The sequence below is a fragment of the Sander vitreus genome, chromosome 21 (assembly GCF_031162955.1).
Source record: "Sander vitreus isolate 19-12246 chromosome 21, sanVit1, whole genome shotgun sequence".
NCBI lineage: Eukaryota > Metazoa > Chordata > Actinopteri > Perciformes > Percidae > Sander > Sander vitreus.
In genome coordinates this window covers 3,810,107-3,838,043 of record NC_135875.1, presented here as the reverse complement: position 1 = coordinate 3,838,043, position 27,937 = coordinate 3,810,107, and the positions used below count along the sequence as shown (strand labels likewise).

Here is a 27,937-nt window from a genome sequence, read left to right as displayed (position 1 = left end):
CGGAATGGAGATAAAGTTATTATGGCATTCCTCAAGTGAAATGGATTTGACTGACGGCGCTCTGAAAAGTAGAGACGGTAACAGTGAGTGGGTCCGATATCATTGGTCCCAAAAACGTGGGTGGGTCTTGTCCCACCCACATCCAACGGTTCTGACAGCCATTATAATAATTATTGCCGTCAGTTGTTTCCAGCAGTTGCAGAATGCAAAGCTTTTGTTCTTTTGGGGTTAAAATATAAGTGAGAAGTAAATATTTGATAATGGAAAGCAACTCGCCTGGTTCTGTCCAAAGTGAGAACCCACACAATCCGACACCTCTAAAGCTCACCAATTAACATGTTTTAGCAACTCTTTTTATTTGAATTTCAGAATAATGACATACAGCAGAAACAGGCAGTGGTAAACAAGGCTTAAAGGACAATTCCGGCACAAAATGAACCTAGGGGTTAATACCACGATTACAGATCAACCGTTCTCTGGGATATGTTTTCATGCTAATCGAATGTGTCTCTAGCTTGAAACAAGATAGCGCAAACTGCTGATTAGCTTATAATGCTAATCGTCGGGGCACGAGGAAAGTAAAAAGAAATCTCTATTTTATACCACTAACAAGTCTCAAAATAGCACCACACTTCCACGTTAGCATAATGAGGGTCCATGTAAACCAAAGCATTGAGAACTTTGTAAGTGTACAGACAGTACATAGTACTCAGACAGTTTATTAAAAAGATAGTTTATAAAGACAGTAACGTTCACGTATACAAGCAGGCGCCATCTTGGGAAAACAGTCACGACCAGTGGAACGTCGTGCTTGAGCTAGGTTACTGGTTACTGGTTGCACAGCGTTCACCGTTCGCCTGGTCATGACTTTTCATCATGTGTTATTAACCCCTAGGTTCATTTTGCGATAGTATGTCAATGACCCCACCCCTTACACACCCACAAACCGAATCAGGTCTTAGCTTGCTTGTTTAATCCGAGCATAAAACTTAAATGCAAAAACAACAATTTGTGGTTTCAGGGGTTGTTACGCGCTGGAACTATTTCCTGGTGAACAGCTACTGTGCACAGCTCTGTGACGTCTTGTACAGAGACCAAAATCCATCCAAATCTAGGATGAATTTTAAACCAATTTCCAGGAAATCGGCTACAGAAAATAATTATTAATGTGTGCTTCTCTCCACCACTGTCAGGGTGGCTTTAAATCATTGCAGAAGAAGAGTGATGACGTGAGATGATGTCATTAAAAGAGCTCCAGTCAAACCTCAAACAAATGAAAACCAGGTGGAAAACATGAGGGATGTATGACATTTCTGTTAGTTTCATATATTAATGTGAGGAAGGTTAGAGTCTCCTCACCGCCTCATATGAGTTTTTAGCTCTTCAGTAGACGTTAAAGTGACATGCTTTATGTTAATTTAACTTTTTCTTTTAAATATTTCTGACATTTTTTATGCACAACTTGAAAATAATGTACATTTTGCATTCATGTTTACGGGGGTTAAACATACGAGATCGAACGTGAAGTAGCGAGCTTTAGGTGGATTTTTTTCACTTTGAGAGAGGCAGGCTAGCTGTTTCCACCTGCTTCCAGTCTTTATGCTAAGCTAGGCTAACCACCTCCTGAGTCCAGCTCCATATATCAATGATATCAATCTTCACATCTCATTCTAAATCTGTGATTGACTAAAAAAAGTGAATAGTCATACTTAAATACATGTGGAACTATTCCTTTGAGAGTTGATACACAATGCTGACTTTCACTAAGTGGCCAGTATTTGTGTGGTTAAGTTGGGACAGAGGCCAGTTCCTGAATATTTGTTGGAAAAATCTCTCTCTCTCTCACTTTATTAAAAGTTACAGAGTGCTACATTTACTGCGAACATTCATACATAACATGCACTCATAATGTGAGATTCATTCTGTGTGTCTGCTTTTTGTTACAGGAGCTCACTCAGACTGCAGCAACTTTATTAACATTCTCCTGCAGTCTTCTTGCAGGTTGCAGGGGGGAACAAGCCTCTGACAGCATCGTAAAACGCCATTTGCAATGGTCACAATCTCAAGGTCCCTAAAATATCTGCTGATTCTAATTTAGTGACTGCTGCCAAACTAGTGATTTGCCAGTAGCTATATTAACGGCACACGCGTTTGTCTGTGAGCATCTTTAGAAGGCTCAGAGTAGATTTCATTGTACGCCACATATATCTATTTTGATCTTTGCTCGGTGACTGGCCATTGTTGTTTCTGAATGGGTGTTTAAAGAGCCACAGGCCTGTGCCAAATGCTAAATCTTCCATGTGGAAACAGGAGCTCTAGGTAGGCCTAAATGTGGATGGAACACACAATATGCGTGCGTGTGCGTGTGTGTGTGTGTGTGTGGTAGAGCGAGGGGTAGAGTGTGACGGGGGTTCGGTCCGGAGCGTGTACTGGCTCCAGCGGCGGAGAAACAAAGAGGTAGATTTACTTATACTAAGTAAAAGTTTATGCGAGTTTGGTATGCTTCCTTATTTTTTGCGTAGTATTTATCAAACCTGACACCCATCAGGCAATCAGCACATACTCTGCCCTCTAGCGTAATTAGCGCGCCTCTAAAAGGGCAAATAATGGGTCCGCATGTATCTATCATGGATCTTCCTACCGGAAAAAGAAAACGCAATCTTACATTTAGTGGCGATGAAATCAACCTATTAGTGCATGAAGTAACAACAAACCTGAACATATTACAGGGCAGAACATCCACACCCTCGGAAAAAAAATTTTCGATTTGGATTGCCATAACAAATAAAATCAACTCGTTATCATCTACATGGAGTGGAGGAGGTAAAAAAAAACGTTGGCAAGACATAAAGAGAACAAACAAAAGAGAAGGTAGCGTACAACCGGGCACAATTGAGGAGAACCGGTTCAGGTCCACCAGAAATAGACACGCTATCTACTATTGAATAGGTGGTGCAGCAAACACTCGTTGCCGAACAGGTGGAAGGTGTGGACGGCATAGATACTGCTGAGATCTCTGTAGAGAATGAATGTGTGGACTGTTATGATACTGTTGTGTTGGCTTTATGTATGTATACATATGTTTATATAATTTATATGTCAACCCAACCGATGGGGGTAAGTCATTAAAGAGAGTGTTATATAGCTAAATAATCGCAAAATTTTTTATCAAAGAATGGAACAGACATGAAGGCGTTTTTTTTATTTAGTTTTTAGTCTGTTGCCATTGAATAAGGTACATTTTTACACAGGAAAACGCGCTTCCTGGTTTTTACCTGCTTTTAAGAGGCGGAGAATTTCCCCCGCAGTCTTTGTAAATACCGCAGAATATATAATTAGGCACACTTTACGCGTATCCTCCCACCTTTTTGGGTGGAACTCCCACTTTTCCCATGACCCTCCCACGAACGCATATTGAAAGCACAACTTGTCTCTTCTCACTCATGTGGCAGGCAATCTGCGATTTTACCCAGGTGTGCCCTGTTTGTAAATAGCCCGCATCGCTTAAGTCAGTCTTTGTGAACAATTAACGCCAGGAAACAGGCGCAAATGGCTTGATAACAACAACCTGGAGGATATTATACAACAACTGAAAACCAAGGCCAATATCAAACCTTCCATTTTTAAGTAAAATCATTGAAAAAGCGTTTTTTTCAACAACTCACCCTTTTCTTGTCAGTAAACAACAGTTTTGATGCCTTCCAGTTGGGTTTCCGACCACACCACAGCACTGAGACAGCTCTTGTTAAAGTCTTTAATGACAGCCACTCAAATACAGATAGTGGCAAAACTTCAGTCTTGGGGTTACTTGATCTTAGTGCTGCATTTGACACGGTCGACCATGCCATATTACTAGACCGATTGAAAAACTGGGTTGGCCTTTCTGGCTCAGTTCTAAACTGGTTTGAATCCTATCTAAAGAATATAGCCTACTTTGTGTCTATAGGCAATTATGTATCTGAGCATACAAATATGACGTGTGGAGTTCCCCAAGGCTCGGTTCTGGGACCTCTTCTGTTTAACATCTACATGCTTCCACTGGCTCAGATTATGGAAAACAACAAGATAAGTCACCATAGTTATGCGGACGACACACAACTTTATATAACTTTAACGCCAGGAGACTATAGTCCAATACGAAAACTGACTAAGTGCATTGAACAAATCAACGACTGGATGTGCCAACATTTTCTTGGTTGTTCGTGGTTGTTTTCGGAGCAAAAGAGGAACAACTGAAAGTCAGCGCTCAGCTTCAAACGGCAACGTTAAAAACAACAGACAAAGCAAAAAATCTTGGTGTAGTTATGGACTCAGACCTGAATTTCAACAGCCACATTAAGACAATAACATAATCAGCCTATTACCATCTTAAGAATATATCAAGGATTAAAGGATTTATGTCTCAGCAGGATTTGGCAAAAAGTCCATGTTTTTATCTTTAGTAGACTCGACTATTGTAACAGTGTCCTTACAGGTCTCTCTAAAAAAATCAATTAGACAGCTGCAGCTGATTCAGAATGCTGCTGCCCCAGTTCTCACTAAGACCAAGAGAGTGGATCACATCACTCCAGGTTTGAAGTCTTTACACTGGCTTCCTGTACCTCAAAAGAGTTGATTTCAAAATACTTCTGCTGGTTTATAAATCTGTAAATGGCTTAGGGCCAAAATATATTTCTGATTTGTTATTGCACTATGAACCACCGAGACCTCTCAGGTGGTCTGGGACAGGTCTGCTTGTTGTCCCCAGAGTCAGAACTAAACAGGGGGAAGCAGCGTTCAGTTTTTATGCTCCACGTATTTGGAACAAACTAACAGAAAAGTGCTGGCCAGCCGCAACTCTCAGCTCTTTTAAATCAAAGCTGAAGACCTTTCTTTTTGATGTTGCCTTTCCTTAATTCTTATACTGTACCATGGATTTTATTCTTGTATTTTATCTCGTATCAAATTTGTATTCGTTCATATTTTTATATGTATTATTTTCAATTTTTGCTCTTTGCTTTTTAATGTTTGATGTTTTATGTAAACACTTTGAGTTGCCTTGTGCTGAAATGTGCTATATAAATAAAATTGTCTTGCTAAATCTAGCCCAAAGTGTCTCCCCTGTGCTTTCTGACCACGGTGGGAAAGCTGTAACAGGAAATGTTAACCCTCTCCTCGATTTCATGTTGTTCACAAAGAAGGAGAACCCGGTTATGAGTAGAGGGAAATGTGCCCTAAGCCAGGGCCAAGCAGACCAATCACAGTTATTGCGGCCTGCGTTGCCGCGACATTTAGCCACACATTCTCACTCTCAGCGCTTTAAAAAGCAACGCTTGGTCAGGTGCCTTTGGCGTTTGTTACCAACGCAAAAAGTCTCCTTCAGCGTCTAGCCCTTTCGCATCATTGGACGCGCTTGGTCGGGACTCTTGGCGTCACTTTTTGAAGCTCTTGTTCGGGACGTCAATTAACTGACATGCGGCACAAGAGCGGGAAAGTTAGGTGTAGGAAAATATTGTGGGTGGGGTTACAAAAATGTACGTTAACTACAATCTGAGTTTTCTGTTGCACGACTAAAACAACCTTTGAACATCCACGTTCTACCAAAACAAATTCCTTCACGAGGCTATTTTGCAGAGTCACCTTGGCTCCGTCCGGCATTTAGCACCGCCCATGTTTTTCTCCCATCTGCTGCGTGAACTAGCCAGACCTTGCTCTGCAGCGCTGAGGAGGAAGGTCTAGAAACGCGAGACTACTCTTAATACTACATCATCTTACAGTGCCGCGGTCAAGCTGCTGCTCCGCCCGGTATCTGATGCTGAGAGCCACCGACCAAGCGTCAGTATTTGACGAGTTGGGAGTGAGAACGGGTTGCGTGTAGTTACATTGGATCCGTATCTACGCGTAGCAATGGCGTAGAACCATAAATCAAGCTTTATGAACTCAGACTTGTCCCTGTCCTCTTCACTTTTCACTGTAGCGACTGATGCACTATTCTTTTAATGATAGGTTTCTATTTATTACAGGTTAAAGGTTTTATTTATTTTATTTTAGCTAAAACACTTTATTTACTATTTATTGTTTGAGCTGCTAAATCTGGCTAACAAATTTTGGTCCTTGATGTTTTAAACATGCTTGAAAGACAATAAACTAATCTGAATCTGACTAAATGACCCTCTTTTCAAACACTATAGGCCATGCAAACACAAATATGAGAGGGTTCTCTGTGGCTGAAGAAACACAGAACAGAGGGAAAATGCTGCTGTAATTGTACGCCCTACATGAGCAAATATGCTGACCCAAAATTGGTCACACTTACTTAGAGCTTCAGCACAACGGATCATGCAGCTACAAAGCATCTTCCTCCTCTGTGCATTCTGAGCAGAGGTCTAATTAAAAGCAGGACCAGCAGGGAAGAGAAGAAACATATTTGCTCTAAATGAGGTGGTTTTAGATAAAAACTGAGCTGTAACATGATATGTTTACTTGTTGTATGCAAGTCAGCCATTGTTCATGGATGCTCAGAAACTCTGAGTGAAGTCACTGGAAAAGTTCTGTACTGAGGTGCAGTGTCACTTATGGTTGTCATTCTCCTGACAACCAGATGCAAGTAACATTTCCAATGCAGACCTTGTACTTTCAATAAAGTATTGTTACAGTGGGTTATAAGTACTTTTTTCTTAAGTAAAGGACTTGAATACTTCCTCTACCTCTTACAATACAGTGAGCACATGATAATACGGTACTGTACAAAACAAAACTCCCGGGGCGCCTGGGTAACTCACCTGGTAGAGCTCAGCTCGCTCCCCAACAGATTCTCACTCCCATCTCGTAAAATACGAACGCTTGGTCAGGTGCCTTTGTCGTTGTTGTTGATGCTAAAAGTGTCCTTTAGCGTCATATAACGCGCTTTAACTAAACGTGCTTGGTCGGGACTATTGGCGTCCCTTTTGACGCAGTTATGTTAAGGAAAAGGTCGTAGGTGGGCTTACGTGTCCGTGACACGCGGGAACGGGGCGGTTGAGTTTAGAAAAAGGTCGTGGGTGGGCTTACGCTTCCGTGACACGTGGGAATAACGGGACGTTAAAGGGTGCTTTTTTTGTTGCTTCAGACACTGACAGCCACTGTACAAACGCCCATATTTTACCATTTTGGAGTGAGAACGGGTTGCGCGCCCATATACGAACTCCTCGACGCAGCAGCCGCAGGTTTGACTCCAACCTGTAGCCCTTTGCTGCATGTCATTCCCCCCCCCCTCTCTCTCTCCCCTTTCATGTCTTCAGCTGTCCTATTAATAAAGGCTTAAAATGCCCCGAAAAGTATCTTTAAGTAAAAAACAAAGCAAATTCCCCTAGGAGCAATAAAGCTTCCATTCATTCGTACCAGTTAAAAGTGAATTAATTCAGGCGTAAGTCGGTCTCTTCTACAAACAAATGTATTCACTAATAACTCATAACTCCTGAATGTTTTTGAGATGAAGCAGACAACTGGCGTATTACTGCAACTTTCCACACCTCCCCAACACTTCCACTCTGTAACAATCATGCGTATTCAGGTGAGCAGTTGTATCTGCGTTCCAAAAACATGGAAAAGTTTCCTGCCACCTCATTTTCATTTAAAAAACTTGTTAAATTCATCCAAACTGGAAACTGGAGCAACTCCTAAAACATTGCAGCTATAGTACACACTGAGGGGAGAAATCGATGCCAGTTTTCACACTGGGTGTGTGTTCTGGCTCTCTTCTCTTTGGTTCTGCAGCGCGAGACACCTCGGGGGTTTGCAGAGGACTGCGCAGTCTAAAGAGAGAAGAGTAATCTACTTTCCGTGTCCAATTTACTGCAGGAACACACAAACAGGCTCCTCACATCACTTGTAGTTTTTTTTTCCTTTTGTCTCTTTTGTCTTGGATGTTCCTCGTGTACACGCCCACATGCATTCATCAATTAATATTCAACAGATGCTGCGTCGTGCTCCAGCTCATTCAACAAAAAGATGTATTGCATTATTTGTGAGTGAGCAGGAAAGTAAGCCGGGGCGAGGATTTTGCCACCCCACAGACCGCGAGCACTACTCTAAATAAAACCACAACACCACCCCCCCTTCCCCCTCCCCCTCCACCTCCTCTATCCACTCTAGCTGGCGCAAGACCCGACAACTCACAGCCAGACGGTGAAACATGCATCCACATAAACGCACACAAGCATACGTATGAGAATCGACTGGCCTCCCTCTGGGGAACATTAAGAGAAAGTCAAGCTTGGCAAAAAATGGTGGAGGGGTTTCCGGGTGGGGCACGGCGTGCAGCAACATTGAGAGATATGCCAGGCTGAGTCACGCACCCAGAGGAAGTCGTGCAGCGCCACGGGCACCTGTCACAAATCAGCGGCTGAGCGGTCTGGACAACGCCCCCTGGACGTCTGTCATCCCCTCCTACGTTTGACAACATTTGTAATCATTTCAGAGAGCATCAGACATACCGAGGAGCTCGGGATGATTAGTATGATTAGCAAGTGTTGAACGCTTCAAAGTCTCAGATTAAATATTAACTCAAGTGCTTTATGACTTTGTTTGATCTTCAGACTACATTTTACGAAATATAAAAAAAAAAATATTTTGCTATGTTTACCCCTCTCATTTCAGAGCCGCTAAACCGGAGACGTTTAAAAAAACATTTCTTTTGGTTTGGAATCTGCGGGGTTGTGTTGCAGTCTCAACGGCTGCAAACGAAGACCTTTGGCGACACCGACACTGACGCCAATATTTCGCCGCCTAATTGGGTCTTATCGGGGGTCAAATGTGCATTGTCAATTTGGTCCACTAAAAGTGCTTTTTTTTGCCACTGAAAGGCTCCGATTAATATTCTCAGTGTCTGACAACATTATGGAAAGGATCCAATCATATATAGGCCCTATTAAAACCTATTTAAGACCTTTCTGTTTAATCAGAAACAGTTCGGAGGTCGCTAAAGCTAAACCCACCAGACTCCATTTAAAAAAAAATGATACTTTTAGCGTGTATAGAGCCAACATATTTCCATATTTAAATCGGTAAACTATGCGTTTATTTCAATCAACTTTTAACAACTTATTTTTGACCTGAGGGGATTAAATTGTTGGCCAAGGATTTATTCATTCTTCCTAATATGATCAGTTTGACTTGTTCTGCTAAAAAGAGTGAAACCATGCTCACATACTTCTACAGCTTAACTCAAGGATTTGTCACAATCTAATTTTAGAAATCCAGCCTGACACCTACTGCCCTGATTCATGGAGGAGCTGTTTCTCGTAATGCTGTTTCATTGTAGGGCTGGTTATCGCCAATGACTTCCTGAATCGACTCCATTCAGAATCACAAGGTCCCGTTTCAGTTGGATTCGATCCAACATCGATTCGATTTATTACCATACCAATTTTTCTTGAATATGAAAGAGAACTAATGCTGTAAATTGTACAAAGAACCTTCTAACCTGCTGCATTATTAAAAATATTAATGTTGCCGTTAAGAATTGACCCCAAAGCAGTTACAGAGACAGAAAAAAGCACTTTCTTTGGTGTGATGCAGAGACAGTATACCTAAAGCCATACATCTGATCAGTGAAAAAGGCCATGTTGGTTTTCCCCTCTGCAAAATTTTGCCTAACTTTGGAGTGTAATTTAGCATGACATGGATTCCTTAGATCGTCTAGTTTCATAAGATACCAATTTCTTCACTATAGCTTAAAAACAGAGCCTCTTTAAGATCGATCTCAGAATTTCATGTATCGATATCGGATCATTTAAATGAAGATTGATTTAAATCGGGGGAATCATTTTTTTTTAATTCCAGCCCCGTTTCATTGTACTGCTGTTTCATTGTAGTGTTATTTAGGGCACCTTCAGACCTCAGACACAATGGATGTTGGCAATGGCTTTACATCTGCTTAGCATTTTTAGCAGCAGTGTTTATTTTTAGAAGCTGTTGCTGTTGTAACTTTATCAGCCCCAAACATTAAGGCCTGTAGCTGCAGTGGTAACCAAGTTAATTTCCCAAAGTACTGTTTTTATTTACACATTTCAGGTACTTACTTCAGTCTTTTCTTTTCATGACACTTTCTACATGGCTTTAGTTACTTTACAAAGCAAGATTGTTTTGCACACTAGAAATTCTTGAAGATGTTTCGCCTCTCTACGACCCCCTTTTGGTGCTGGCTAAAACCTCTTTCAGGGGCGCCAAAAATTCCTTTTAAGCATGTAAAATCTGCAAGTCCTTTACTTAAGAAAAGGATCTGAATACTTCCTCCACCACAGTGTAGCTGCTACAGGTTCTCTCCTGCCCGTCGAAAATAATCTGCTGTGAATAACGTTTAGTGGTCAGGATGAGAGCAGGTTTGTTGCTGATGTAGCAGATTTAACATTTCTGGGTTTTGAGTCCGGTTCATGACCCTTCATGCTATCTGTAACTGGAGCAGAGACAAGAATTTTCATCCCTCTTCTTCACTGCAGTTGAGTTTCCGTATCCAATTTAAGATCCTTTTGCTTGTCTGTAAATCTTTTCATGGATTTGTCTTTGGCTTTGTAGTTGCTCTGCGGCTGAAATACGTCCCGGGTATTCAGCTTCTTCCTTTCCCAGCGACCCAGATAGATTAAAAATGGAAGCTGACTTGCACTTGTGGACTTGAACTCTGCAATAATCTCCCTCTGGATCTGAGGACAACAGCTACATCCACTCAGGTTTTTAAGTGCCCACTCTGCTCACCGTTCTGCTGTTGCTTTCCTCTAAAGCCACACATTTTCTTGATACTACTTACAGTACTACCACTACTACTGCTGCTTGAGTATACATCTACACTACTATATTTTCATTTGTAAGCGGCATTTTGAGACAAAAAACAATCTCTGTCCAAACAAGCGTTTTAGCTTCAGTAGCAGAACTAATCTCCATCAGTATTAATGTCTGACAACACATATCACATGACCCCACACACATACATACACATACACACACACACACACACACATATACACATACACATACACATACACATACACACACACACACACACACACACACACACACACACGCCTCGCGCTGATGTGACCGAGCCCGGCCCGGTCAAAATTCTGATGTCAGCTTGTTAAATGTGAATATGTTTTCTAGTTTCTTCTCTCCTCTGTGACAGTTAACTAACTATCTTTGACATGTAGACAAAACAAGACCTTTGAGGATGTCATCTTGGGCTTTTGGGAAACTCTGATCCACATTTTTTACCATTTTAGGACATTTCAGAGACCAAACAACTAATCGATTAGTCGAGAAAACAATCAACAGATTGATCAACAATGAAAATGATCGTAGTTGCAGCCCTACTCTTTACATGAAAAAACATGTTACTTTCCTGTGCTTTTATGTGTTAAATATGGTCTTATTCATCTAATTATTAATATCCAAAAACCCACATGTGATGATATGCAAACATAAGGAAAAGTAGCAAATCTTCACATTTGTGAAGCTGGAACCATGAAATGTTTTTGCATGAATGATCATAAAAGTTGCCAATTAATATTCGGCACAAATGCCCAGTATAGAAGCGAAGACTACACATCAGCTTCTCACATATAGTTTAGATTCTGAAGTATCTGAAGCGTTCAAAGATCCTTTTTACCCAAGATATGATGCTTTCTAGCTGCACTGGAGCGTATCACAGGCTGAAATGACAAAACCAAAGACTGAACAAGCTGCTTTAATGTTCTTACAGATAGAAAAGAGCAGATATTCCTCCATGTTCTCATGAAGATTAACACCTAAAGTTTAGTTTATGGAGCTGTGTCATCTAATTAAACAGGGTTTGTGTATAAAAAAGCTTTAAGTGGATCAGCGCTGTTACAGTGGCAGTACATAGAAACAGGAATTTATAGTCACCTTGTCTCCTGGTGGCAGCAAATCACTTACCAATGAAATGGAGTGGAAACTAATTGGTCACAGCCTGTTCATTCTGTATTTGCACATTCTTTGGTGACTATTTTGGCTTGGGATGCCTCGTCAAGCAAATTAAAATATAAACGCGTACTTGTACTTGAGTATTTAAATGTTCTAATTTAAAACTTTGAGCAGTTTGAATGCATGGGCGTACATTTTATCTAATAGTGGGACAATAAACATAAAATTTCTCAAGAGCAATTTTTAAAAGGAGACACAATCAATACAGGCAAAATTGTACAGTTGTAAAGGATATGTAGTTGTGGAACTCCAGTAAGTATGCTGGCAAGGCTATGTTATTCACTTTAAACATGGGATGAAGTGACTCTTCTCTCTAAAGGCCCAGACACACCAACCAGACGGCCGACCCTCTGCAGAAAAGGCAGTTGGACTGATCCTCCCCAAGTTGGTAAAAAAAAAGAAAGAAAACATTTTAAGCGAGAAATAGGCCGTGCAGTTGCTGAGTCTTGATTTCAGATCGACAAAGGTCAGTTTAAAAGATTTTCGTTAGATTTTGAGAGACTCTCACGCTCATCCCGCTCCTCGTTTCCGGGTTAGCACTCTACCAATCAGATGGGTCATTTGAGTCCGACTGCCGACAGTGCCCGCCTTCCGATTCATCATGTCAAATCGGCCAAAACGAAGGCTGACGGCCCCTCGGACGGACGACGGCACGGAACACACCGAACAGACTCGAGTCACCGACCTCGCCAGACTGTCCGACAGCTGATTATCGGCTTGGTGTGTCTCGGACTTAATACAGATGATGCTGAACAGAGAACAGAGAACTGAGCCTCCTAGTAAGCAAGCTAACTAACTGTCCAGGCGACTAATTTTTTTATAATAATTTATACTCTATGGATCACCAATGGGAGAGTGTTAGAGTGAGTTGATGAGTGGGACGCAACTGCTGAATGCCCTGAGCGGTTGGGATGCCTTGCTCAAGAGCACCTTGGCAGTGCAAGGTGACTGGCATCTCTCCAAGTACCAGCCCACCACCATACTTCAGTCCATACAGGGACTTGAACCAGCAGCCATCAGGTTCCCAACCCAACTCCCTACTGACTGAGCTACTTCTGTAACCAGTGAAAGCACATTGGGTGGAATTAGCATGTTAGCTAACTAACTATCAAACAAGCTAGGTAACGTTATAAACGCTAACAAAGAGGATTTATGAAAAAAAAAACATGACTACTTTATAATGAATTATTAAATGATACAGGTGTATCTGTATTAGAGAAAAGAATATCCATCCGATGTTTAAAGTGAATAAAATAGCCTAGTCTACTGGAGTTATTAATATAAAATAGTTGTGCACTATAGCTTTAACAATCAAGACAACTCCCATGATCCCACGCTACTTCACGATGTCATCAAAGTCCATCTTTTGTAATTGGTTTGAAGGACCCCCAGCAGAAATTACATACTGTGTGTTAAAAACGATGCATTTGTTTCATGCAACAATCTCCTTCTTATCAAGTCACTTTATTCTGTAATTGAGTCACCACTGACATGAGTCATGCATCCTGTAGCTGTTGAGATATTTCAGTCCGGACCAAAGTGGTGGACAGTAAATCTTCATGAAGTCATCATCTTGTATCCTGAAACCTTTTCCCACTGTTGACCTTCGCTGGCAATGCCAGCTGATAGGAGGTCTTTTTTTTCAGGCTTTTAGGTCTCTCTCTCCCTCTCTCTCCTACACTTTAAAAAGGAACACGCCGACTTATTGGGACGTTAGCTTATTCCCCGTATACCCCAGAGTTAGATAAGTCCGTACATACCCTTCTCATCTCCGTGTGTGTTGTAACTCTGTCCGACGCCACCACCGCTAGCCTAGCTTAGCACAGATCCTGGAGGTAACCGGCTCCATCTAGCCTACTGCTCCCAATAAGTGACAAAATAACGCCAACATTTTCCTATTTACATGTTGTGATTTGTATAGTCACAGCATGTACAAATAACAAGGTCACATGAGACACAGCCATCTTCTAACCGTATACATACTGGGAACTATATTCTCAGAAGGTGAAGCACTGCTAGTTCTCCTACTTGGGCGGAGTGATTTGCTCGCAGCACCTGAGGAGCGCCGTGGTGAGTAGTAGAGAGTAGCAGTGCTTCGCCTTTCTGAGAATATAGTTCCGAGTATGTATACGGGCACGGGTATACTGTATACTAGCAGTGGGCTAAGCGAGGCTAGCGGTGGGGGCGTCAGACAGAGTTACAACACGCACGGAGATGAGAAGGGTATGTATGGACTTATCTAACTCTGGGGGATACGGGGAATAAGCTAAAGTCCCAATAAGTCGGCGTGTTCCTTTAAATTACCAAGATACACAACTGCTTTCATCTCTGAAATGGTCCGGTTGTGTTTCCTGTGCCGTTTGTGTTACCTTCAGAGTGCCTCAGTGACATGACTGAATACACGTCACAGACTTCAAATCAATATTTGATCAGAATCACTTTCATTTAAACCTTTTTATTTCATATTTGTGGAAATTATGTTTGTAATTGGTTTACATAACTCATTCTTGAAAAAAAACATGATTTAAACATGAATCTTATGATTTATAGAAGTTAAAGTTCTTCCTTATTTTGCAGAGGACCACCTGAAAGAACCACAACGCAACATTTTAAACCCTGTGCAATTTAAATCCTCAATAAACTGGTTATAAATTCACACTGAAATCACAAAAAGTCACGCTATCAATCGGTCAATATTTTTTTTAGAAAGCGTTTGGGTTGTTTAGACAGCCCTTGGGTTTACAATATTTTATAAATCACTGTACCCATAATTGAATTTTTGTTTCATTCATGATTTTGCAACACATTTTTGTTTCACAGCCGAAACGATGAGTCTGTTAATACATTTGTGAATTGACAAGTTTAAATATTCATCTGCAGCTATTATGATAATTGATTAATCCCGTCCGTTATTTTTAAAAGAGAAATGTGATTTGATTCTTTTGTACAAATGCACATAGTTTTCACCAAAGAAAGAAAACCATATCTCGTAATAATGGCATCTGTATGTCCTAATTCTGACTTTCTATCTCATAATAATGAGATCAGGAAAAGGTTAAGGTGCTATTTGAGAAGAAGGAGACCTGACGATGACGCTACCCGATTTAATTCCTCCCAAGACATTAAAGTCATTGAGTAATGTGGATGGTATCATTATTAGTATGTCAAAAATTGGGTTTTTACAGTTGCTGTTTTTTCAGGAGCAGCTAAAACAGGGTGGGTACAGGATGTTCCAAAATCAACATCAGAAATAGATCCAAGCTGGCGTTGTGGTCATAAAGTTTACAATAAAACAAGGGGGAAAGGTTTTCAGAGGCAATGGAGCTGAAATTCTTAATTCTTAAAACTCAAATGGGTCACAGGACAAGTAACAAGCTCAACTTTTAATCTAACTACTGAATAATAAGAGATAAGATGAGTGTGTGTATTGGCGGGTGCTGAGTTTAAGCATACAGTAGGTAGTCCAGACCTTCCTCCACAGCGCTGCGGAGGAGGGTCTAGCTAGTCCACACAGCATTCTGGGATGGGAGAAAGACGTGCTCTGGTTTAATGGCATTTCTTTAAAGCAATCACAATCGTCTTGGGCGGCACTAAGCGTCGCGCGGAGCCACGGTGCCTCTGCAAAATAGTCTCAGGAAGGAACTTGTTTTGGTGGAACGTGTAAGTTCAAAAGTAGTTTTAGTCGTGCAACAGAAAACTCAGATTGGACAGATAGTCTAGCTAGCTGTCTGGATTTACCCCGCAGAGATCTGAGGAGCAGTTAACCATAGTCCTCATGAAACCACCGGAGCTTAAAATTACAACACAAAGAAAGAGGAAGGGGACGGAGATCAGCGAAAATGAGGGACATTCTGCGGAATTTCCAGCAGCAACGGAACAATCCCAGAAGTGGGACTTTGTGTATATACACTAAAAGCATAGATATTTGTTGTACTCACCATTATGGTTGTAGGAAGTGCAATATCTGGTAGGGCACTGGTGCAATATTTTTTTTTATTTGATACGGCATCGTGCAATACATAAGTTATTGACCACAGCATGATTTAATGGGAAATATGCATCTGGGTAGAATTAAGTGCAATATGAGGGGGGAGGATGTGCAGTGGGTTCTCTTCTCCTCTTCTGTGAGTGTGGGGGAGGGTAGGGGGGGTCTTGTTTGAGGTTTATCAGATGGTCATTGAACGCAGTGGGTGAGATCATGTATGATTATGTTTTATGCATGCTTACTGTTTATTTTGTGTTTATTTGCGATGAGTCGCCAGTTTTGTTTTCTCAACCGCCCAATACGAATTTCTCCGATAGGAGACAATAAAGGCTCATCTCATCTCATCTTATTCATTATTTACTATTTCATTGCTTCCTATCTTGGCCAGAACACTAAAAACATTTTTAATTTCAGTGATGCTTCCCTGGTTAAATAAGGGTAGAATAAATAAATCCCTTTTTGCCAAAACTAGCAGCAGTGCTTTAAGCTGAATGCTAACATCAGCATGCTAATATGCTCACAATAATATTTGCAATGTTCACCATCTTAGTTTAGCAAATTAACATCTGCTGATTCTACTGGCCCCGAATCTTTAAGAGTTTTATAATAATTAATCATTTATAATTTACACTTTATTAATCCCGCAAGGGAAATTACAATGTTTTCACTCTGTTGTTATTACACACAGGCCTGAATTACACACACGCTCAGTACCTTTACATGCACTAACGGAGAGTGAGGGAGCTGCTGGAAAGGCACCCTGAGCAGCCCCCTCTCCAGCTACCAGTCCATACTTTGGCCCTTATGAGGACTTGAACCAGCAACCCTCTGACTCCCTACCCAACTCCCTACTGACTGAGCTACTGCCAACCCAACTTCAACTCTGTGTCTTTTCCCCTCAGTCTCTCTTTGACTGGACGGGCTATAAATAGAGCAAAAGTTCTGTTCTTGCGGAAATATTGCCAATTTATTCTGTAATCTCTACTCCAATTTAGTATAAGAAAAAAAACAAAATTTCAAGATTAGTAATGCTGTTTATGCCAAATTCCTACCCTGCCTACGCTATGCAACTTAAAAATAGAAATATCAGGCCTCTGTTTAGGTGGCAGGAGTGAAAATGAGTCGTCCACAACATTTGTTATGTTCTGGTTTCAGAATGAAGACGACGTTTTGGAGAACAATTAGATACAAAACAGGATGTCGGTTTTACAGAATGATTCTTTTCCTTGACAACTATCATGTTTTTTTCCCTAAATGATGTACAGATTTTTAGGCATTCTATTATCAAATGCATAACTGTTAAAATGGAGCATGCCTGTGGACCCCCCCCCCCCCAGGTTCTGGCTCCACGCCCTGACCAAAATCAGTAGGATTCATCCTCTGAGGAGCACGAATGTACGCACAAAACTTCATGACAATCCATGATAGTTGTTGATATTTGAGTGTGAATCAAAGTAGTGCACTGCCATCCCTAGAGCCTTGAATGGCCACAGACATATTTTCATTTCACCCTTTTGAGAACAGATTTCTTTTCAAAAGAGATCCCCAGGCATAACTGACAGAGCATATCTGTTTTGCCGCAGAGATTTGATTTCAGTTGTACAGAGTTTGACCTTAGAAGAAACGGTGGTGTAGAGGAGTTCAGGAAGAGTTCGGCCCCAGAGCAGAAATCTGAACTACTTTCTTACTTTCACAGAAATCTGATTTCTACAATATCTACAGAGAAACGGCACATAAAAAGGGTCCAATTATTTGAATCTATGTGACCCAGATCACATTTCAAAAAGACGTTTTGTCTGGCAGTGATGGCGAAAATTAAGAATAGTAACACTTGTAAAAGACATTTATCTCATGTTTTAACAGGCTTAAGCATCTCAGACACTTCTTTTTGTAACCATCTTTCTTTCTCACAGCGGGTGCACCACTCGTCTTGTCTTCAGTGCATCACTACTATTATAACTATTTAAATAATCCGTTATAATATGTTTCAAATGTGAGAATTTGTTGCTTTTGTCTCTGTTTTACATCGTAAACTGAATATTTGGGCTTTTGAACTGTTGAACGCAACACTTTTTGTATTTTTCAAGTAGTTTTTAAAATCGGTAATTTAAAATGTACTTGATTACGTTTTGTGGAGTATTATATATCGCTACATTACAAATCCCATCCGTTACTGAGTAAAAACAAAATCTTTGACTAACGAAAACCGAAAGGAAGAAAGAAAATCGCGCCTGGAACCACTACAGTGAGGAATGATCAGCATCTGGGCTGCCTACCAGGCGCCAAGTCTTTCTGTAGGAGATTGAGAAGGAGATGGAGGTGGATCAGGCGAGCGACGACGGTTCAGAGACTGTTTCAGTAGAAATGCTGATCGAATTCTGCTGCCCAAAACGACGAAAATCCTTGGCCACATTTGAAAGACTGTTTTTCATTTAAATTCAAGAGGGCCAATAGTATCATCATGCAATACCAGATGCGCCTGCCAAAGGTGACTGAACTGGCAGCATTCGTTAACTCCACATCTATTTAAAAACAAAATAGTTTTGGATTTATGATCCCTTGTCCTATTTTTTACAACATGGGAGAGATCCCCCCGCACCGTTTTACAGTTTTTTTTTATGTAACTAAGTAACTTTTACTTAAAGTACATTTTAAATGAACTACTTATTACTTTGACTTGAGTATTTTTTCAGATCATTTCACTTGTACTTCAGTAATATTCCATCAAAGTATTGGTACTTCTACTTGAGTACAATATTTTAGTACTTTTTCCACCTCTGGGTTTAACATTAAAATAATATGTGTAAATTATAAAATAGTTACAATTCATTTTCATCCATCCGGCCCAGTTTAATATGCAACTCAGTTGTATACAATATATGTAGTAAGGGGGGGGCACCCTACCAAGGTTATAATCGTTGACAAAGACGAATGAAATAACGAAAACTAGGCGGGAAAAAACAGTCGTTAACTGAAATAAAAATAAAAACGAGGCATTACAAAAAAACGATAACTAAACTAAAACTGTAATGTCTGTTTGCAAAACTAACTAAAGTAATTGAGTAAATGTCCTTAGTTTTCATCTTGGTCGATCTTTCATAGAGTAAATAACGTTATATCTCTCCGACCATGACATTTCCCGTAGACATGTATAGTTTCCGACTAGGAACCCAGAAATTCCGACATTCCACGTCAAATTGAACACAACATGTCCGTGGCTCCGTCCCTCTCGCCTGGCATCATAGCGGTACCGAAAGTCGGAAGAACGCGGCAGTCCTATTTGATTATGGCTGTGTCAGATAAAGTGGAAGGTGGTAAAATATGTGGTATAATTTATTACAGGGATAAATCCCACGAATTTGAAAGTACATTTGAGAAGCGCACACAAGCTAGGAGGCTAACCTAGCTTACCTTAAGGAGAACGCAAAGCCCCCTTTCCCCGAAATAGAAGCTAACCCCGGTACAGGGCATGGATGTATGGGTACAGGGCATGGATGTATGGGTACAGGGCATGGATGTATGGGTACAGGGCCAGGCAGCATGACAGAGACAACAGCAGGACAGAGAACACTACAGGAGGGCTTTCACCGGCGACCCGATAGCTGCTGGTTAGTAAATACGCAGGAACACCAAAAGCAGGAGGAAGCGTGGGTTGGTATGTGGATTGATACTGGGATGTCTACACAACTGTGTGAGTCGATTGACTTCAAAAAGGTTTGAACTTTACTAGAACCACAGTTGAAAACACCTGTTGATGTCTTCTTTAGTCTGTTGGTTATTTAGTTTTTTTCCTGGAACACGTCACACATTTTGCACTTCCTGCTGCGTCTTGTGTAGACTGTTTACATATTTATGACCATATGTAGGCTACATTTTATGTACTGGTGTTATTGTTGAATACATTGTGAATACATATTTCTAAAATTGTATGATGTTTTTGTTGAGTTATTATTACACAATACTTTTTCCTGATCTTTTTGAATCCCCCGACAAATAACCAATATTACAAAAAAGACTAAAACTAAGACTAAAACTAATAAAAACTAAACTAAACTAGCAAACCCGCTTTAAAAACTAATTAAAACTAAACTGAATTTGAAAACAAAAAGTCAAAACTAATGAAAAATGCAAAACTATAATAACCTTGCACCCTACTCGGTCTCTCTTTCAGTTTAGGGGTCCTTAGTCAAAAGTTGAAGGACCCCTGGATTACTCATTATTTGCAACCTAGTCTATATCCTTAACGTTCCACTCCCGGATTGCTCCGTTGCCGACCAAAATTCCACCGGATTTTACTCATTTAGGCCGGAATGCCCGTTATCTTCCTCTTCCTTTGTGTTGGCGTTCTAACCTCCGGTGGATTTGTGAGGACTATGGTTAACTGCTCCTCAGATCTCTGCAGGGTAAATCCAGACAGCTAGCTAGACTATCTGTCCAATCTGAGTTTTCTGTTGGACAACTAAAAACAACTTTTGAACGTACACGTTCCACCAAAACAAGTTCCTTCCTGAGGCTATTTTGCAGAGGCACCGTGGCTCCGCTCGGCGTTTACCACCGCCCAAGACGATTGTGATTGGTTTAAAGAAATGCCAATAAACCAGAGCACATTTTTCTCCCATCCCAGAATGCTGTGTGGACTCGCCAGACCCTCCTCCGCAGCGCCGCGGTGGAGGAAGGTCTGGCAAAGCAAGACTATTTGCAACCCTACTTCACACTTTTTATTATTTGTTCCCACAGACACATTTCGGTCGGTGTTAAAAAAGTACAGATGGGATAATAACCCAGCACAGACAGCATCCCTATTATCTATTCAGAGCTACCTCCTGGGACATCTTTGTGAGGAATAAACCAGGAGGCGAATAACAAAAAGATTATTCCTGGGCATTTGTGCATGTGCACATAAAAATGGGTCAGATTATTTGAGACTTTTTGACTGGCAGTGATGGCCAAAACTAAGAACAAACACTAGTAAACAGATTTATGTTGCGTTTTAACAGGCTTAAGGATCTCAGACGCTCCCATCTTTCTTTCTCACAGCGGGTGCACCACTTGTTTTGTCTTCACTGCATCATGCTCCTCTCCTGGTTTCCTAATGCTGTATTATCTCCAGCAGTCCTACTTTGTGTAGAAATGTTATTACAATTTTCTGTGTCTCTTTCCAATTTGTATGCTCATGCTAATTTCTGTATATACACAATTATGTAAACAGGATTTGCCCAAGGGAAAGACACGTAAGGGAGGAAGGAGGGTGATATCAAATTAAATCTGGCTTTTAATCTATTGTTTTCTTTGTTTTTGGCTGGCACGGCAGGAGCTGACAGCGAGGACTTACTGGTGGTGTTGTATCTGACACCGTAAAACATCTCGGGACAGGGTCGCGACACCATTTGGCCCGCGCTGCTCCTAGGCCAGCAGGTGCCGATGCCATCGATGGAGGTGTCGCAGGAGAGTCCCGAGCCTAAAGCGCAAGAACAGAAATGTCAGACACAGACGTACATTCCTGTCATGGCTCAGGACTACATATAGCCATGATAAAAATTCTGACAATGCTCCGATGATGTTGGCAATAAGTCGTGGAGCTGAATGAGTTGTTTGTGTGCACAGGATTTCATGATTATTCCTGAGCGTCGTCTCCTGTGGCGCGTCGCCAAAATCTATTTCCAGCATTGTTCTAGTCTTTGATGTTAGTCCTTATAATCTCAGTTCAGATCTAACTTGTTTCCCTCGTGGGGTATTCCACAACAGATCTGCATTTGTAACAGCTGGAATCAGTTTCACACATGATAGAGAAGAGCGATGTGTCCGACTCACCGCTCCACTGGCCGGTGCCGTTGCTCAGGGTTTGGTTCCAGGAGGAGGCCAGCGACTGTACTGCAATCCAGAGGGAGAGTTTCATCAATAAACCCCAATCTTTGTTGGCACACTTTGGAAGAAGGGCTATGAAATTCTCATTAGATTCAGCTCAACAGCTACAAACGTTGAGCATTAGAGAGCAACGGTAAACACTGGTGACAGACCTTTCCCCAAGCAATAATGGGACGGCAGCAGCAAATATGAATGTAGACGTGCCCCGAGGGTCACGCTATTATTTCTGCAATAACTCAAGAAGATTTAGATAAAATAGATCCGGAAATAAGGCTCTTCTGCGGGGACAAAGTTGATGGCTCACTCTAAAACTTGTAACTTGTAAAATCTGTTTATAGTGAGAAATGAATGAATGAAAAATATAAAATGAGAAAAGAGTAGTTTTATAAACGGTCCTCACAAAGAAAATGATAACATTGGTTGTTTGCTCAAATGCATTAATATAAATATGTTTTCTTGACAAGTGGTCACGTGAGTTAATGTCTGTTAGGGGTTTATAGACTGAATAAGTGAAAAAAACATCTGGATTGCCCCCAGGTGGCTGGCTGCAGTAAAGGTCATACATCCTGCCTCCTCCATGTTAGCGGATGGGACATGGGCCAAACTAAAAAGTCAAAGTACACATCAAATACATTTTTCACAAATAAGGTTTCTGTCCTTTTAGGTAGTTCTTATCATGCTGATGTTTGTTTAAGTGTTAATTTTTCTGATGAGTTTGTTTTTTAGAAGTTATTTGATGCTATAAAAACGGGGTGAAACGTCATGATTGACAGCTGGAATTGACTCGCTATTGGTCGAGCAGGTGTATGGGCGGGACTTTGATACCGCGGCTCCACCGCCTGATCACTACTGCGCTGACTCTGGCTCCTAAATTACAAGATGGCAGCGCCTGTATCCGGGAGATTTTGGCTTCACTTTTGTACAGTGACATGTTCAAAAAGTAACTTTGTCTGAATGAAACAGATACTAAAGATTGAAAAGTAAATCAGTAAATATCTGATCAAGGAAGTACAAGAATCTTATCCTAATTCAGTGCCAACTTATGATCCTTGACTAGAGCTGAAACAACTTACAGTATTTAAAAGGGGCGCTATGCAGTTTTGGCCATTTCTTGGCGGTTTTCTCTCTTTTTGCTGGCAGGTTTCTCTATAGAGCCCCCCCTACAGCTTCAGAATAGATATTTGGCAGCTCCTATGTTTACTCGTGTCTGACTCCTCTCTCGGTCAGTCTGCCGTTTCCTCTTCCTCTGTTCCTCCGACAATGCTCTCCTAGCTTTCTGCTTCTTTTTTGCCGGCTCAGCCATGACGACAGTGTGAAAAACTCCATCACTACCTTGTTAGCCGGTTCCTGAATGGGCGTATGTGTGCAGTGCCGTGAAGCAATTAGTTACATCGTGAGACCACTGAGGCCGCCGGCTCGCTGGCCGAAAGTTGCAAGGGTGGTTTTTCCGCTCACAGGCGCTAGGGGGGAGCGAGACGACCACCATTCAACTCGAAAAAAGTCATATAACCATTCCAATGACTCTGAAGCTGTTCAGTTAAGGTAAATTAAGCTAAAGACACTGCATAGTTCCCCTTTAAGTTTTTTTTTTTAATCAGCTGATCAAGAGAAACTATACTATTACAACTATTTAAATAATCCAATTATGTTTATCAATGTGAGAATTTTATATTATTATACACTGAATATTTGGGGGTTTTCACTGTCGAACGCAGCACTTAGGGCTCTGAAAAACTGTAATGGGCATTTTTTACTTTATTTTTGACATTTTATTGGATAAATAATTAACTGATTAAGTCATGAGTTGCACCTCTACTCTACACTTTTTAATATTTGTTCCCACAGACACATTTCGGTCGGTGTTAAAAAAGTACAGACGGGACAGCATAACCCACAGCACAAACAGCCTTCATATTATCTGTTCAGAGCTACCTGGGACATCTTTGTGAGTACTAAACCCAGAGGCGACTAAAATATTATTCTTGTGCATATTTGTGTGTGTTCTCTGGGTGTGTGCTGCGATTTGAAGTGATTAACTACTTTCTATTGCTGTACTTGGGAGGTCTACGTGGAGACGGAATAAGAAGAGAAGCCATTTTGCCAATAAACAAAAGGACAAGGTTGTGATTAAGGACGAGGGTTGGGCATTTACAGTAGTGCTTGTGAAATAGGAAAGACTGAAAATCAATTTAATCACCAGTGTAGTAACAGTGGAGCGACTCGAAACACTCGGGACGTTCCTGCCTTTTAAAAGCTTGTACCAGTTGCTGTTGTTGTAAACGTCGACTTACGTGAGACATTTCCTGAAAGCATGAGAAGAGCTTCACATGTCAGATCTGCTAAAGAGCCTGAGGGCAGGAGGCTGAGGATGGCACACACCTGCGAACAGAGAAAAATCACAAATCAATTAGTCAGATATCGCCATAACATAGTGTAAAACACAGCTATTTCTTTGCCTCGTGCTCCTTTAATTCGATGAAGTTGAATCCTGCTGAAAGATCGTCCGTGCCCTTGAGCAGATGATGCATGTATTAACAACTCCTCTCGCCTAATTTGGAGCACTTTGTACCCTGTAATCATGTCAACACTCTTTCATGTTTACAGATACAAGGTTTCACTAAAAGATAAAGGCTGAGAAGTTCCCTTCATGGAGGGATATAATGCTTAATTCAAAATATGTTGTGTTTGTATCGTGTGCATGGTTGCAGTTAGCCTACTTTACATGTGTGTGGAGCAGAGGGGAAAAACATTAAATAATGCACATAATTATAAAACTATAGGCAGCTCAAGAGGGGTTATGGGCATGTATCTGCTGGGTCTCAGTTGGCACAAGTAGCAGCACGCTTTTGCGCTTTTCCCCATGCTCTATTTACAAACCGGGGATGTAAAGAGGTGAGTGAAATGCAAGCTGTTCGCATGAACCAGCTGTGTAAGAGTGCTGTGGACCAATTATGGAGGAGGTTGGGGTCAATGGGTGTGTCATAAAACAAAGGAATTTCAAGCAGGGGAAGCGGGGAAAACACACGTTTTTTACCCAGGAAACGTGTGTTCGTTCCTTGGGAGTGTTTTAACCCAAACCACAATCTTTTTCCTAAATTTAAAGTGCCCATATTATACTTTTTTCCTTTCCTTTATTGGGTTATACATCTTTTTTGTGCATGTTATAGGTTTACAAAGTGAAAAAGCCCAAAGTCCACCCCAAAGGGACTGAAAAAACAGAAAACACTGTTCACAAACTGCTCCAAACAGCTCTATTGTAGTCCAGCCTTTACTTCAGAGACAAACGTGGTCACTTTGTAAGACACGTTATAATGCTTCCCTACCTGCTAGCGTGGCACACCCTCATACTCTGCTTCTGACTGGCTAGTAGTCCTTACCTAGCTACTGTCAGGGCAGGCCCTCATACTCTGCTTCTGACTGGCTAGTAGTCCTTACCTAGGTACTGTCAGGGCATGCCCTCATACTCTGCTTCTGACTGGCTAGTAGTCCTTACCTAGGTACTGTCAGGGCACGCCCTCATACTCTGCTTCTGACTGGCTAGTAGTCCTTACCTAGGTACTGTCAGGGCACGCCCTCATACTCTGCTTCTGACTGGCTAGTAGTCCTTACCTAGGTACTGTCAGGGCACGCCCTCATACTCTGCTTCTGACTGGCTAGTAGTCCTTACCTAGGTACTGTCAGGGCACGCCCTCATACTCTGCTTCTGACTGGCTAGTAGTCCTTACCTAGGTACTGTCAGGGCACGCCTCATACTCTGCTTCTGACTGGCTAGTAGTCCTTACCTAGGTACTGTCAGGCACGCCCTCATACTCTGCTTCTGACTGGCTAGTAGTCCTTACCTAGGTACTGTCAGGGCACGCCTCATACTCTGCTTCTGACTGGCTAGTAGTCCTTACCTAGCTACTGTCAGGGCACGCCCTCATACTCTGCTTCTGACTGGCTAGTAGTCCTTACCTAGCTACTGCACATGTGCGACTCCCAACAAAGATGGAACAGAAGTGAGATGTCTCACTCTGTAGCTAAAACAGAGAGCTCAACACACAGGGTGAAAAGAGGAGCTGCAGCAATGTGCAGTACAACAAAAATATGGTGGTTTTTGAAAATTAAACCATGTAAACCTATTCTGATATAACCTCAAAATACAATTATGAACTTGAAAATTAGCATAATATGAGCACTTTAAACTATTTGTTTTGGTGCCTAAACGTAACTGTCGTTGCTGCATGACGCTCACTTTTTGTCTTTGTCTCAAAGGACCGTCATTTCGCGGTGCCCTGTAGCCGGCTCCCAATAACCTTTTGTCGGCTAAACTCAAATAGCAACTGCAGCTGATACGAACTGTAGCCGGCGGCACGTGAGCGTAAAATGACAGCACAGTGGATTCATATTTCATCCACACGTTTTGATCTCAACAGGATTTCTTGTGAAAGCTGGAAAGCTTCCAAAAAAAGAACCCAGTGAATGTGTGCATTGTGCTGCATGTTGTATCTGGAAACCGGTGATCACTGCTGGCACACAGGCAGCATCTGTTAGTGGCATTTATGATAACATTTCATCATTTATTTATTTTTTTGGCCTCTCCAGTTGACCCCAAACTAGGTTACACGTCGGTGTAGCTTAGTACAGATACTAGAGGGCGGCTACTATTACCCGTAAAGACAATATTTAATTTCCCTCCTGTAATAAAACATCCCTCTCAATAATGCAACATCTGAAACAGAAACAGCTTCTTTTTTTTTTTTAGACAGAACATAAAGAAAAAAATCCTTTCAATTAAATACATTTATTTGCCTCATTAAATGTGTCACTCTTGAGTGGGAAAAGCACATTCATACCTGACGGTTACAGCTGCGTGAAATGGGAAATACCAGCACTGTGTGTGTGTGTGTGTGTGTGTGTGTGTGTGTGTGTGTGGGAGAGTGAGTGAGCGAATGAGTGAGTGTGTGCGTGCGTCGCATCATGTAAAATGCTAGACTGCCCCAGATTTCAAAGAACTGCTCCTGATGGGTGGCTGAGTCTCTTTCACGCTCAGTAAATCCTGGGCAGGTATCAGAGTACAGTAACCTACTGTACTAGCGCTCGCTGTCCGCCTCCTTCCAAGTAATTAAAGTAATTAAACAACTGACTGACAGTCACAATATCAACAACAAGATGAAACGAGCCTGTATTAAATCAGCGGGGCGTCGATTTCTGTGGCCGAAGAAGTACTTGCAGCTTTAACTCGAGTAAAAGTAGGAATACAACAATGTAGAAATACTCATTAGAAGTAGAAGTCATGCCTTCATCACTGATGCATTGATGTGTAAGCAGCGTTTTGTTTTTTTTGGTTGGTTAAGGGGAAGCTAACAGCTGCAAATACATATCTCCATCTATAATAAAAAAATAAAAAAAAACTTATAAAACCTAATTCTGCAACATGGGAGGAATATACAATGTAAGCCCTATTTACACAAGACTAATATAACTGGGGGACCTTCTGTGATTTAGAAATTATTCCCACAGGATAAGTGAAGTCTGTATTTTACTCAAATGTATTGATATCCCCTGGAACAAAGTCAATACAACTTTGAATTACTGAGATGACAATTCGCACGGGACTAATATTATCACATGTTTGGAATTTTTACTTGACAAATTACAGACATGGCAGATTCAGGATTAAGATCACAGACGAGCTCCATAATGATTACAAATTACTACAGGTCCCCAGGTAATACTCTTTTAAAGGGTAAATTTGGTATTTTTCAACCTGGATCCTATTTGTTCCAACAATCACCACCTGGTTTGGTTGAAATAAACCCTTAATTCACCCATTTACATGTGGAAATATGCTGGCTCTATACACGCTAAAAGTACTGTTTATTTAAATGGAGTCTGGTGGGTTTGGCAATTTCGGACCCGTTTCTGGTTTAACAAAAAGGTCTCTCTCTGTAGGGAACCTTACCATACTGCTGTTAAGACTCTTTAATAACATTAAACATTGCAGCCCGGTTCACAGCTGCCGGTTCACACTCAGTACTGGACCAATTTCAAAGATTTTTGTTCACATTAATCACTTAGACACCAATGTGTGGGGAAATAGGGTCCAGGTTGAAAAAGATCGAAATTACCCTTCAATTTACATTAATTTGTACA

The 27,937-nt window shown here is 41.2% G+C and overlaps 1 protein-coding gene across 1 annotated transcript in view; it reads right to left on the bottom strand.

Moving 5' to 3' along the window:
* Window positions 1-27,937, bottom strand: part of LOC144536216 (corticotropin-releasing factor receptor 1-like) — an 89,446-nt gene that overhangs the window by 56,937 nt on the left and 4,572 nt on the right. The window contains exons 2-4 of the mRNA XM_078279237.1: window positions 24,094-24,181; window positions 21,749-21,808; window positions 21,270-21,395 (exon numbers count right to left, since the gene is read on the bottom strand). Of these exons, the coding sequence (XP_078135363.1) occupies window positions 21,270-21,395; window positions 21,749-21,808; window positions 24,094-24,181 (274 nt within the window). The remainder of the gene's footprint in view (window positions 1-21,269; window positions 21,396-21,748; window positions 21,809-24,093; window positions 24,182-27,937) is intronic.